At 37.0% G+C, this 15596-nt stretch overlaps 1 protein-coding gene across 9 annotated transcripts in view; it reads right to left on the bottom strand.

The window, feature by feature from the left end:
- Window positions 1-15596, bottom strand: part of FAM13A (family with sequence similarity 13 member A) — a 337331-nt gene that overhangs the window by 153345 nt on the left and 168390 nt on the right. For 6 of the 9 annotated variants that reach the window (XM_070790892.1, XM_070790889.1, XM_070790891.1 and 3 more), the window contains one exon: window positions 5913-6104. The exons of the other annotated variants lie outside the window; for them this stretch is intronic. In XM_070790892.1, the coding sequence (XP_070646993.1) occupies window positions 5913-6104 (192 nt within the window). The remainder of the gene's footprint in view (window positions 1-5912; window positions 6105-15596) is intronic. 9 annotated transcript variants of the gene reach the window in all.

The following is a 15596-nucleotide window of genomic DNA, read 5'->3' as shown; positions in this document are numbered from 1 at the left end:
AAAGGCAGGATGACTGTTCTAGGCTTCCCTGGTGGCTCAGAGGTTAAAGCGTCTGCCTCCAATGTGGGAGACTCAGGTTCGACCCATGGGTTGGGAAGATCCCCTGGAGAAGGAAATGGTAAACCACTCCAGTATTTTTGCCTGGAGAATCCCATGGATGGAGAAGCCTCGTAGGCTACAGTCCACGGGGTCACAGAGAGTCGGACACGACTGAGTGACTTCACCTTCACCTTCAATGCTATATATGACAATAAACTCAATGCTGGATCCTTGATCAGGTGGTGGACTTTAAAGTCATTTGGGGTACCACTGAAGAAATTTGAATAAGGACTAAAAATTATCCTATATTTATTTTATCAATGTTATGTTTCTTCAGTGCAATAATGGAATTAAGATGTCCTTGGTTTTTATGAGATATATGTTGAAAACATGATGTCTGAAAATTATTTTCAAAAAGGAGAGAGAAAGTAGATGTGACAAAATGTTAAAAACAAAATAAGCTATCTACTAATCTTTACCCATCAATATTATGGGTCTATAGGTGAAAAGCAAACCATAACAGTTAACCGAAAAGAAAACTGATTCTCAATGGACAACACAAAATGGAGATTTTCTTGAAAACCAACTTTTTGAAACTTTAAGGAATATAATTACATTTTATTGTACCAAGAATCACTTCAAAATTTCCAAACATAGAAGGTAAGATAGATTTTGCCAGGTATATTAAAATTGTCAACACCAAATTGGTTGTCTTATCTCCATTTCCTGATCTTGAAAAAATGATTCACAGGCAGTCTTTTAATTTTTTGCTAAGGCCTAATCAATAAACATGATGTTATGCTCGTATCTGCCCTGTCAAAGTCTGTATGAATGTTCAGTCAAAATATGTTTTTGTTAGTCTTAGCATTTTATGAGAGAACCCCTCTACATTTTCCCCAAATAGCCACAACTCTACAAGACCCAAACTAAACTCATCAGCTTCCCAGCCCTCAAGTAAGTTCCTTTTCTTCTAGTTCTCACCTTGATTAAGGCATAAAATGTCCATTTGAAATGTCCATCTGGAAGAAAATGTCCATCTGGAAGGCATTCCTCTGTTTCCTTGCCTTGTACCAAGTCCTGAGGCTTTTTATCTATTTACTTTCCTTCCCTACCTATCACATTAGTCAGGCCCTTCCCAGTTCTCATTTGGACTTGTAGCTTCCTCATGAGTCTCCTCCTTTTTAATTCTTTCTGTTGACCTGATCTTATTCCCCGACAAAAACTGTTCTATGGCTTTCTGCTTCCTATAGTCTATAATCCAAACTCTCTGACATCATATAAATTGCAGCAGACTATTTCTGCACATCCATCTCCTGCCACTTCCCTAGACACACTATATCCTCTAAACTGCAAGACTGTAAACATTCATGCTATCTCCTTCCCTTTGTACGTGCTGTTCCCTCTGCAACACACCCTCTTACAATACAAGTTCTATCTTGGTTACTCGGTACCTACACAATTTCTCGATGACTTCAATACAGGCAGAGCAGTGTTGACATTTTAAGCAAAGAATACATTTTAAAATTTACTACACTAGGCTTTCCTTAGTTTTCATATTATTATAGAGGGAAGATTTTGACACCTCATGTATGCACCATATTCCAAAAACATGCTAATGAATCTTAATCTTGTACCTTTGTTCAGACCTCTCCTGAGCTCCAAACCTATATCCAACCACAATCTATTTGGAAGCTGGAGATGCTAAAGCAGAAAGCTTGCAGAGCATGCAGCAGATCTGGGGTTCAAACCATCAGGTACATGGTCTCCAGCCAGCTGGTTCCCCAGACCTGAGAGCCATCTTTGCCAATTGCCTTTCCTTCACCTCTCACACCAAATCCATCACCCAGTTCTAGTGAGGTCATTAATAAAGATCCCAACTAAGTCTGCCTTCCTCATCTCTATCCATTCCAGGCTTCCATACATTATTGCTCCAATAACTGCAACTGCTGCCCGACTGATTTTCCTACTTTCATTTTTGCTCTCTCCTGCCTTTATTCACCACATAGGAACTAGATTTATATTTTCTAAACATAAATGTTGTTGCAGTTTTCTTTATCTAAAGCTTCTCTTGTGACTCAGACAGTAAAGAATCTGCCTGCAATGTGGGAGACCCCAGGTCCAATCCCTGGGTCAGGATAATCCCCTGAAATAGGAAACGGCAATCCACTCTAGCATTCTTGCTTGGAGAACTCCGTGGACAGAGGAGCCTGGCAGGCTACATATACAGTTCATGGGGTCAGACACGACTGAGTGACTGTCACACTCCAATGGTTTCTCATTTTGTCTTGGCAAAATGCCCCAATTCTCAACAGCCTACAAAACCCTTCTTCAGCCTCAGGTGAAGGTGCTCTCTGCTGCTCTCAGTGGACTTCAGCCTCCCAGCAAGCAGCCTTGCTTCAACTGTCTCTCCTTAGGTCCTCCCTTGCCACATGTTGCTACAATGTTTAAAAATTCTCTACCCCCAACCTCCCTTCTTTCCTCACCTACTTTCACTCCTATTTGGTCTCAGATGAAATGTAACCTCCCTTAAGAGTTCTTCCCTGGATGCATCCCTTTAAAACAGGCACCACTGTTACAGGCTGTCAGTGCATGCTACTGTCCTTCCTAGCAATTCATTTAATTTGCAACTAAATATTTGAGAGTTAGTCTCTGTTCCTCACTGGATTGAAAACTCCACTACCAAGTTAAAATCTAAGTGCTTATCTTCTAGTTCAGTGTCTGTCATAATGTAGACAATTATTATTTTGAAGAAATAAAGTAAATGATGCAAACCACAACAATAGAGGCTAAATGTCTGATAAGACAAAGAGAAGCAATAATCAAAATAGACATGACTCAGCATGAAATGACCAAAGGGACTAACCTCAGAAGGTGAGCAAAATTCAGAATACGTAAGCAAAATCACTATGGGCCAAGATAAAATAGAACTACTTGCAATAATATGCATAATTCATGTATTTACATTCTCTCTGATTATGCCAATTTTCAGAACTCAAGATTAAACTGAGACTTTGGCAGTATAAATTTATGCTTCCATCCTGAGCTTGTGATCTAAAGAAACTATCTAAAGAAACTATGCTTCTTTCTTCCCTAAGAACAGGTAACATTTATGTCATGAAAATTTACTGTAATGATGAAAATTTAAAGGGGAAAATAGTTTGAAAAGTATAGCATTATCATACTGTAATATGAATGAAATGGGAGAATAAAAAACAACTCTGCCTAGTGTCAGACCAGCATCATTTTAAAAAATATTGTAATACAGAATTTTTCTCACTGGTGATTCTGTTCTAAAATCTATTCAGTAGACCATATGCAGATTAATCTTAATATACACTTATGTCTGGTCCCCTCACTTCTTTTATCAGGAAACTTCACTGCTAATATTTTTAATATACAATTAATTCTCATAGCTTCTTAAGAAAGACACCAAGATTGCAACTGAGAGCTAAATGGATAAGTACGTTGAAATGAAAGATATCAAAAGAGGAAATGTAAACAACAGTAAGCCTGTATACAGAAATATGGGCTTCCCAGGTGGCACTAGTGGTAAAGAACCCGTCTGCCAATGCAGCAGACATAAGAGACACAAGTTTGATCCCTGGGTCAAGAAGATCCACTGGAGGAGGCCATGGAAATCCACTCCAGTATTCTTGCCTGAAGAATCCCATGGACAGAGGAACCTGTCAAGCTACGGTCCACACCATTGCAAACAGTCATACGTGACTGAAGCCACTTTGCATGCACACAAGCGGAAATACATGGAATTTCATTAGCAATATATGAAGTAAGCAATTTAGAACAAAGTCTTAGTTTTAGTTCTTTTGGCTCATAAACAAAAATTAAGTCATAATACCTAATGCTGATGAGGATGTATGCAATTGGCACTCTCATATTTTCCAGTAGCTGTGTAAATTTTTATAACTCTTTAGTAAAAATTTAACTTAGCAATAGGTTTTAAGGGCCATAAAAATATTTTTATCTTTTGAACTGGTAAATCCACTTTTAGCAATCTATCCTGAAGACATAATTCTTGCTAAGAAATAAACTTTATGCTGGAAAGTGTTTAACTCACAGTATTTATAATCACCGAAAACCTGAAATAAAATAATGTGAGAATGATTATCACTGTTATTATGAAGTCTGTACTAACAAAGAAAAATGCTTATAAAATATATTAAGGGAAAATAGTAGAAAATAAAATTGCTTATATATTTTTCAAATCCATTCACATATATGTAGGAAAAGACACAAAAATTATTTACTAAAATTCTAATAGTGATTATATTAATAGAAGTAGAAAGGGAGGAGCTAGATTTTTGCTATTTTCCTTTACTGTCTTTTTCAATGTAATTTTCCTTTTACGATGAAATTAACAAAAGAAATCTTCAGTGGCTCCCCACTATTGGCTTAATAAGGTTAAATTTATGAGTACCTTCTCCTATTCAGGGTCTTCAGTTCACCTCTACTTTCACTTGAATCTTACTCCCTAATTGCATCCCTCCCTGAACATGTTCCCTCCCAGTGAGTTCAATAGTGGTGCTCATTTTAAGTTTACTTAGTTGAGTAGATTTTTTTTTTTTTTCTTTTTGAACACTTCCTGACACACTGTGGGATGGAGATATATTTAAGGTGATTCAATGTGGAACTTTTAAGAAAAGTTCTATTCCCATAAAAAGATTGTTTATGAAACCAGTAACCTATTTAATTTGGAAACAGAAAGCTCTATACTAGTATCACTATCACTACACCAGTAATTTTTTTTATTTTGTGGGCAGAAGAGTAATTCATTTTATTGCCAATGTACCATATATATCAAAATAGGAAGTAAAGTTGCTTCAATTAATCAGTTTAAAGGAGTTGAGTTATATTCCACAGATAGAATTTTGTTCTCTTATTTAATATTCATTCCATAAAAATTTTAAGAGGCAAAGCAAACAAACATTCAATATTGATTTTTCAATATAATAAGTAGGTAAAGCTAATGACAGGATTATAAGAACTGAGGTAGTATCTAGTGATGGTTTTAAGAAACTTCTTTAGCATTTATAGTTATTCAATGCCTATAAATTCTGGGTATGAGAGGCCTTAACAAACAAGTACATTTTACAGCTACATCTGATAGTGTGCAACAGTAAATAAATATTTATCACATTGAGGAAAAAGTCCAAACTTTGTGGCCTAATATGAAACTTACCCTGTAATTTTCCATAGCAATATCCACAGTACTGGTAAGGTTGTTGGATTCCTAGGATACCCCTCTAAAGCCTATCTTTACATTGAGAATTATCTTATTACATTGAGAGTTTGGTAGGACAGCCTGAGAAAGTCCTGTATCCTAAAAGTTTAGTTGACATATAGAGTGGTTTTCAGGATGCCTGATGAGAATATGAAGTCATGTGCAACAGGACACCTTTACACAGACATGTCCAATGTGGATAACTAAGAAGGGCTGTTGTCATCATGGAGAAAATAAAGTCACTACAAAACAGTTCAGAGCTTTTACACCTAAGAAGGACTCTAAGTTATGGTTAAATAAATTTTTTAAAAATGAAGAAAAAAGGCCCTGCATGCTCACTCCATGTCCTAGGCAGTACATCAATTACTTAGTGAACTTTAATTCTCACAACTTCTCTGTCATGGAGGCAGAATAATGCAATACACCATGTAGGACTACAGAAATGGGAGAGGTGCTATGAGGGTAAAGAGTTTGATCTCTAGGTTCAAATATATCTGGCCCTTATTATCCATATAACCTTAGGAAAATTAACTAGCTTCTCTTAAGCTTCCATTTTCTCATGTATAAGGGAAGAAGAAAAATGAAGGTATTGGTAAGTACTATTAAACTAGCAGTAGAAGCGTTGGTCACTTACTCGTATCCAACTCTTTTCCATCCCACCAACTGCCTGCCAATCTCCTCTGTCCATGGGATTCTCCAGGCAAGAATACTGGAGTGGACTGCCATTTCCTTCTCCAGAAGTTTTTTCTGATCCAGGGACTGAACCCAGGTATCCTGCATTGCAGGCAGATTTTTTGGCTGTCTGAGCTATAGGGAAGTCCTTCATCTATAAAGAAAGAAGAAAAATGAAGATATTGGTAAGTACTGTTAAAGTTTCTTCCAAGCACATAATAGAGTTGTATTTCCTGTTTTCATTGTGGGTGGGTGATGCAATATGATTAGTTCCGGCTAAATGAGTTATGACCAGAAGTGAAGAAATTATTTTTGAGTCAAGGACAGAGGAGACTGGCAGGCTACAGTCCATGGGGTTGCAAAGAGTCGGACACAACTAAAGTGACTTAGCCTGCATGCATGCAAGGCATTTAACTGTCAATGCAAGATCCCACAGAACTCTTTTTCCTCTGGCAACACAATGGCCACATTTGAGATGGGTGGAGAAGGAAATGGCAACCCACTCCAGTATTCTTGCCTGGAAAATCCCATGGATGGAGGAGTCTGGTAGGCTACAGTCCATGGGGTCGCAAAGAGTTGGACATGACTGAGTGACTTAACTTCACTCTTAGAACTGGACATGGAACAACAGACTGGTTCCAAATTGGGAAAGGAGTATGTCAAGGCTGTATATTGTCACCCTGCTTATTTAACTTCTATGCAGAGTACATCATGAGAAACACTGGACTGGAAGAAGCACAAGCTGGAATCAAGATTGCAGGGAGAAATATCAATAACCTCAGATATGCAGATGATACCACCCTTATGGAAGAAAGTGAAGAGGAACTAAAAAGCCTCTTAATGAAAGTGAAAGAGGAGAGTGAAAAAGTTGGCTTAAAGCTCAAGATTCAGAAAACGAAGATCATGGCATCTGGTCCCATCACTTCATGGCAGATAGATGGGGAAACAGTAGAAACAGTGGCAGACTTTATTTTTCGGGGCTCCAAAATCACTGCAGATGGTGACTGCAGCCATGAAATTAAAAGATGCTTACTCCTTGGAAAGAAAGTTATGATCAACCTAGATAGCATATTGAAAAGCAGAGACATTGCTTTGCCAACAAAAGTCCATCTAGTCAAGGCTATGGTTTTTCCAGTGGTCATGTATGGATGTGAGAGTTGGACTGTGAAGAAAGCTGAGCACCGAAGAATTGATGCTTTTGAACTGTGGTGTTGGAGAAGACTCTTGAGAGTCCCTTGGACTGCAAGGAGATCCAACCAGTCCATTCTGAAGGAGATCAGCCCTGGGATTTCTTTGGAAGGACTGATGCTGAAGCTGAAAATCCAGTACTTTGGCCACCTCATGCGAAGAGTTGATTCATTGGAAAAGACTCTGATGCTGGGAGGGATTGGGGGCAGGAGGAGAAAGGTTCAACAGAGGATGAAATGGCTGGATGGCATCACCGACTCAATGGACATGAGTTTGAGTGAACTCTGGGAGTTGGTGATGGACAGGGAGGCCTGGCGTGCTGTGATTCATGGGGTCGCAAAGAGTAGGACAAGACTGAGTGACTGAACTGAACTCTTGTCAGAAAAGATCCTCAAGCAACCAGAATAAACAGAGCCCACTTGTCAATCTAAATTGGACAGGTGGCATGAGCAAGAAACAAATGTAGGTGTAAGCCACTAGGATTATGCGATTGCTTTATTACTGAAGTGTAACCTAGGCAATATAGATTGATAAAGGTAATTTCTATCTTATAGTGTCATGAAGGTTTAATAAAGTAGTATCAGAAGTATTTTTCACAGTGTCTAGCAAACAGTTCCCAGGTGGCTCTAGTGGTAAAGAATCTGCATGCCAATTCAGGAGAACTAAGAGACGCTGGTTCGATCCCTGGGTTGGGAAGATGCCCCAGAGGAGGAAATTGCAACCCACTCCAGTATTCTTGCCTGGAAAACACCATGGACAGAGAAGCTTGGCAGGCTACAGTCCATGGGGTCACAAGGAGTCGGACACTACTAAAGTGACTTAGCAACAGCAAACAGTAAATACTCAAAAAGTGACATCTATAAGATGATTATTATACGTTATTATCTTTTATCAGTTAGGATACTGAGGTTGTAAAATCTTCTGTAATGTGCCTCAGGCCACACTGCTGTTGAGTGACAGAGTTGCTTCTGTAACGTCCACAGCCAAAGATCTGTTTATTTTTAAAGTCATCTCACTCTCCTCTTGTCATCAAACATGGCTAAAACAAATCCCCAACCCTCTAATAATTATTATCTTTTTGTTCATACATGTGCCTTTTTTGTTACCATTCTAAAACCCTCTTTCTGTTACACAAAAATTTGACTTAACCTCTATTTCTTCCACAAAGTCAACTGGAATCAATTTAATTGCAGATAGTCCATGGTACTTATTTGAAACATAATTTCATGTGATTTTATAAGACAGCTGTGTATGGCATGGGGTGTAAAGAAAGGAAACTGCATTTCCCAGAATCCCTTGCCAGTAGGATTCTGGTTAATTTCTTCTAAGGAGGAATTCCAATGAGCTTTGAAGGCAGAGGAGAAAACAACATACTTTGAGGATTTTAACTGCCTCATGGAAATGACTGAAAGCAAACAGATTGGATGTTAATCATGTTTTCACATTTGGAAGGAGTTTACTATAAACCTTGCCTCACACCACCACAAAAGAATCAACAAACCACTACCATTACCACAAAACAATATCAGGCCAAACTAAAGAAGTCTTCGCTGTGCAAGACGTAAAACAATTCCTGAGACACCAAACTTCCACGAACAGCAGGCAAGCTGTAGTTTAAGGAAGATATAATCACTGCACTCACTGACAAGGGAGTAATGCCAAGGAGGAAATTCTAAAAGGTGAAGGCAGCTTTCAGAGAGAAAAAGGAAATGCAATTCCTCACAGAAAGTGCCTCCATGACTTCTGTGCACGTGTATGTGTGTGTCCTGGAGTGAGAGTGGGACTGTGTAGTACAAACAGTACTGTTTGTACATGGGATGGATGTGTGTGGAGGATGGACAATTTGTCTTTTAATTTCACAGAGTCTCAGAATAAGGAGAACCATGTCTAGACCTGATGGAGCATTGATGTGTCTCCTAGATATTTTGGAGATTGAGTTGGTTGTAATGACTGGCTGGTTCTTTGGGTTTTCATCCATACAGAAGGACTGAGTGTGTTTTCTACAGGGTAAGAGAAATGGAAAAAAATGTATTTGGCAAACAGAAGGGCAGGCTGTACCAAGAACAATGTTATGTACTCATCAATTCCTAGTTCATCTTCCTTTTCCTGGGCACACTGGAAAACTACATTGACAGACTCCCACAAATGTTACTGAATTCTGGAATGTGAGCAAAAGGGACAAGAGTAGCTTCTGTTGCTAAGGCAGTTAAGTATCTATGAACTCTGCACACACTTTTTTTTTCTTTTTCACTTCTGAGATTGCTGCTAAGTCGCTTCAGTCATGTCTGACTCTGTGCGACCCCAGAGATGACAGCCCACCAGGCTCCCCCATCCCTGGGATTCTCCAGGCAAGAACACTGGAGTGGGTTGCCATTTCCTTCTCCAATGCATGAAAATGAAAAGTGAAAGTGAAGTCACTCAGTCGTGTCCGACTCTTAGTGACCCCATGGACTGCAGCCTACCAGGCTCCTCTGTCCATGGGATTTTCCAGGCAAGAGTACTAGAGTGGGGTGCCATTGCCTTCTCCACTCCTGAGATTAGAAGTCACTTTTTAGATGACATAGTTGAAAGATGGAAGCAGCCTGAGACCTGAATCACTGTTTGGGCATTTTCTACCTATAAATCCTCCTCTGGCTGCATTGGACTGTGACAGGAGGGAGAAATAAACTTTATAAATGAAGTCATTAATATTATGGGGCTGTTACAAAAGTTGTCACTAATGATTGTGATCGGACTGGTCATACTTATTGAACAGGACAAACCAGGGGAAACTGGAACAAAAAGGTCAGTGAGATCTTTAGGGCTAATGAGCAATCATGGCAATCAGGTTACGATTTGGTTGTTTGCCAAATACAACAGTGAACTCAAATGTAGATCTGAGATCAGAAAATCGGTCCGGCATAGTGATGTCTTAATTTAGTTGCTAGTATATATGTCTGGGCTCCAGTTCCTTCAGGTAAGAAACAGAGTCTTTTCAACTTTGCATCCCAGGCACACAGTGCAGAAGAGATAAGATGAAATGTCCAAACTGAGCATGGGCTTCAGGCTGTTTCTCAAAGCAGAGCAGATATGCAAGAGGAGATCATTTTGGTTGTAGAAAGTTAGCGAGCAAGTTTCTAGACCCAGACTTAGGAAGCTGGGTTCTCAGGACCAGTGAGACCAGGCCAGCTATGCTGTGCATGCCACAGCAGTGCTAGTCAAGAGACATTTCACAGAGGTCCCTCCATTCCTTGGCCTGGGGTCACAGCAGGTTATAGCATCTGGAAAGAGGCTAAGTATAGAGGTTACATTAGCCAAGTTATTAGATTAAGAGATTATGCAGGTACACACAGATATACCATATTTATATTATCTTTTAAAATGACTATTTAACTCTGTATTATTTTTTACTTGATAACATGTATGCAACTTAGCATGTATGCATATATATGTTTAAAAATATCATAAAACATAGGAGAATATTATCTAAATAACTGAATCTATATGTCATTAATCATAAAGAGATTCCAGGAATTCTTCCAATAGATTAGTGGTGATTTATGAAACTAAATAAAGAATATGCTTGCAAAAAATAAAAGATTTAGTTATAGATATAACTAGTAATAAATGAACAAAGGTATTCACTTTTCAAAATTTTACACTACTTAGCACTGAAGAGATAGGTTTGCAAAGTGATTTCCCGAGATAATGAAAGAAGCAAAGAGAATTTTATCATCCAGAACTTATATAGAGAAGATGGAAAAATATAGAACATTTTCTATCTGGTGAAATAAACATATATCTGTATGTACAAGCATATGGGGGCACACAAATCTGATGGGAAATTATAAGATGAAAAGCTCTAAAGGAACAAATCAGGAAAAGAAATAAAGCCCAGAATCTTAAATTCCAGAAATATTTGTGTTTAGTGGTTACTGAACTCTTTCCACAGGAAAATGTGCTAAATTTTACTAGATTTTTACAAGCACAAATTTTCTATAATCACACACACACAAACGACACTGCTTTTATATGATATAAAATTTAAAAATTGATTGATTGATTTGTTCTTAATTATTTATTAAGGGTTCACTATGTCCTGGCATTGTGAAAGTATTACCAAAATAAAAGGAAGGGAGAAAATGACATGATTCCAAAAGAATTCTCTAATGTAATAAAGACACTCAACACATCAGAAGAGGCTGTTAATAAGTAAAGCAAATATATTTAAAAGAACTGGTCATTAAGCTTCAGTATCACATCACAGAAAACGTATTTAAAATATACGTCTGTGGAGGAAAAAGTGATAAACATTAAGAAAAAAGATTTACCTTAAGAATAATAGATATAGCGTAAATTATAACAGAGATTGATAAGTCAGGGAAACAAATACAATAACTACAATAAAACAAAGACTACAAAAAAGATTTTAAAAACAAGAGGAAAGATTAAAATTTGTATGCCAATTAATTAAAATAGACTATTTTCTAGAAAATATAACATCAAAAAACTAAAAATAGAACTACTATATGATCCAGCAATTCTACTTCTGGGTATATATCCTAAGAAAATAAAAACACTAATTTGAAAAGATACATGCACATTAATGTTCATAGCAGCATTATTCACAATAGCCAAGACATGGAAACAACCTAAGAGGGACAAACTACTACATATAAAATAAATATACTACAAGGACATATTCTTCAGCACAAGGAATATAGCCAACATTTTATAATAACTTTATGGATGGAATACAATCTACACAACTTTTGAATTACTATACTATATACCTGGAGTAATATATTATTAGAAATCAACTATATTTTAATAAAAAACTAATAATTAAGAATAAAAACATGAACAGGACTACAAGCCCAAAATAAATTGAATAAGCAGCTAAAAAACAACTTGCCAAACAAATTTAAAAAGCAAAACAAAATTAAAAACACATAAATCAGTAAACCTCATTAGACCCAGACACGTTTATAGATATTCTATCAAATAATGAAGGCACTGATAACCCTCATCTTAAATTGTTTCACAGAGTAGAAAAGATTCTCCTCAGTCCATTTTATTAGGCTAGCACAACCTTCATACCAAAAATTGATTAACAAAACATTTTATTAACTTAGATGCAAAAATACTAAGTAAAATATCAGTTATCCAAAACCTTCAAGGTATTTAAAAACATGTATCAAGGTAAGGTTCAGAATTGGTTTATTCCAGTGAGGCACTGTTGCTTTAAGATTAGAAAATCTATGAATATAACTCTCTACAATAAACGAATATGGGAGAAAAACCAGGCAATCATCATAACAGATGTGAAGGAACATTTGCTAAAATTTAATATTCATGATGCAGAGTACATCATGAGAAATGCTGGGCCGAAAGAAGCACAAGCTGGAATCAAGATTGCAGGGAGAAATATCAATAACCTCAGATGTGCAGATGACACCACCCTTATGGCAGAAAGTGAAGAGGAACTAAAAAGCCTCTTGATAAGAGTAAAAGAGGAGAGTGAAAAAGTTGGTTTAAAGCTCAACATTCAGAAAACGAAGATCATGGCATCTGGTCCCATCACTTCATGGGAAATAGATGGGGAAACAGTGGAAACAGTCTCAGACTTTATTTTTTTGGGCTCCAAAATCACTGCAGATGGTGACTGCAGCCATGAAATTAAAAGATGCTTACTCCTTGGAAGGAAAGTTATGACCAACCTAGATAGCATATTGAAAAGCAGAGACATTACTTTGTTAACAAAGGTCCGTCTAGTCAAGGCTATGGTTTTGTCATTGGTCATGTATGGATGTGAGAGTTGGACTGTGAAGAAAGCTGAGTGCCGAAGAATTGATGCTTTTGAACTGTGGTGTTGGAGAAGACTCTTGAGAGTCCCTTGGACTGCAAGGAGATCCAACCAGTCCATCCTAAAGGAGATCAGCCCTGGGATTTTTTTGGAAGGAATGATGCTAAAGCTGAAACTCCAGTACTTTGGCCACCTCAAGAGTTGACTCGTTGGAGAAGACTCTGACGCTGTGAGGGATTGGGGGCAAGAGGAGAAGGGGACGACAGAGGATGAGATGGCTGGATGGCATCACGGACTCAATGGACGTGAGTTTGAGTGAACTTCGGGAGATGGTGATGGACAGGGAGGCCTGGCATGCTGCGATTCATGGGGTCGCAAAGAATCGGACATGCCTGAGCGACTGAACTGAACTAAAAAATGGAAACAGTCACACACAGCCGCTGAACATGGAAACTGGCCCATTTTAAGAGTATTTGTAATACCTGGACAAAGATGTATGTACATATGATCCTATTTCTATAGTGCAAAAGGTATCATGTTAAAATTACTCACTTAAAATGGATCTGTAATAACAAAATACTGAAAGTCATCTAAATATTGGAGATAAACTAAACAGAAAAATCTAGAACATCTAAGTAAACTGCATTATATATTCTTACTGAAAGTGAATATTGATAGGACACAGTTTATTGAACAGGAAAAAGAAAACTGCAGAAGGTGATAGACTGTACATTTTAATATACAATTATAAAACCTACAAAATTATGATATCTATTATACATACATACATACATATATATATATATATATACACATACACATACAGGCATTCAGTTAATCTATAACAACATGTATTTAAATTGTAAACAATTTCAAAACAGGGCGGAGAGATGGTATGTTAGAGTATATTAATCATAAAACAATTTGTATCTTTTAATTTATTATACGTCATAAAACCTAAGAAAATAAAAGTGTTTAAAAATTACTCTTTGGTTAACACTTATCAAGTAAGGCTTTTTATATTAATGATAATTAGAAGCAGTTTCAAAATTTCAAAATAGCTGAATATGGTATGACAACATATGAAATGTTATGATCAGATAATATATATATATTAAGTATAGTGTCTGGCACTTGATCAGTATTAGCAATCATCACTATTACTGCTACTACTGCTATTACTTTTATTAGATAAGCACACAAGCTAAGCTGATACATGGAAACACAAACTGAAACAACGTTCAGTGGAAAAGCAGAATACTAATTAGAATGTTTTATAAATTAAAGCAACCACAAAATACATTCACATCCATTAACAATGACTTTAAAATAACTTTAATCTTGGTCAAATTAAATGTTTATTAAATGACTTAATTTGTAAATTTAATTATACTGTCACAAAAATTTCTCAAAATTCTACATTATTCTAAGTTTCTAGTTTACTTTGCTAATAGGCATAGGCATTTTAAAAATCATTTAAGAAACTACGAATGTGACAACTGGTTTCATTTTGAATAAAATCTCCTTCATAAATGATGCATAATCCCTGAAATCATTAACCTCTGAAAATAGAAATAATTTAACAGTTGCTTCTACTACATAACTTGATAATTGCACTATTTTTATCACACATTCTATAGTTAATATGACTTGGTTTACTAAAAGAAACATCTATAAAAGTACTAGGAGAATTTAGTGACTAAAACAATTATGTGCTTGTAATTTTAATTTTACCAACTGAGCTATCAGGGAATCAGAAAGGAAATAGATTATCTTGTATTTTATACCTTCACCCAGCACTGAATTAATTGGACAGTCCTTCTTATACAATGGCCTGAACTTTTTTTTAACCAAGGTCAACAAGAACATAGCAAGTTCAGTGGGAAGTCTAGGTCATACACCAAGGGGAGAGAGAAGAAAGAGAGTTTTTTTCCCCTCAATTCCTGGATCCTCTTCAGGGTTTATACTTGACCAATGAATATGAGCTATGAGGCTTATTTAGAGCCACTGGCATTTGTATTAGGCAGAAGAAGATTTTGTCTCTTCTCCTCAAATCATGATCATACTAGGTTACAAGAAGCTATGTCTATGTTTTACACCTCTTTAAAAATCTGTTTAATGCTCCCATCTATATCATCTATACCAGTTACTTGTTTGCATATGCAGTCTATCCAGTATGGGGCATGAAATGGTTATATGAGCATGTCCTTGAACTAACAGGGCTGGTGATCATTGCTCATCCAGGAAGTATCACGGCACTCTGTAATGAAGGTATCATTTATTTTTTCCAGCAGAGTCAGGTCAGGAAGAGGTTTTCCTATGTAAGGGAGAGAAATACAATCCTCCCCATTGCCTAAGAGCAGAGACAACAGCTAGCAGAGGGAACACAGATGGGGACAGATGGCTTAGACTAGAGAGACATCTCCAGAGCCAATGGGACACATGCCATTTCTGGATTACCATTTTACATCTCTAGCCATATAGGGATCAGAAATATTTAGCTGTCCAAGGCACATACAGCTGTAACTAGAGATGTCTGAGAAAGACTGCTATGGAGGCCAAATGAAGTAACATTAGTACCAAGGACACACATCATTCTCACAGTTCCCTAAGTCATTCTAGAAAGGACACACCATCCACATTTTGTTTTTTATATCAACTATATTTTGAAGG

This window comes from Bos indicus, chromosome 6, assembly GCF_029378745.1.
Source record: "Bos indicus isolate NIAB-ARS_2022 breed Sahiwal x Tharparkar chromosome 6, NIAB-ARS_B.indTharparkar_mat_pri_1.0, whole genome shotgun sequence".
NCBI lineage: Eukaryota > Metazoa > Chordata > Mammalia > Artiodactyla > Bovidae > Bos > Bos indicus.
The sequence above is the reverse complement of the archived record's forward strand: the minus strand, read 5'-3'. Positions and strand labels throughout refer to the sequence as shown.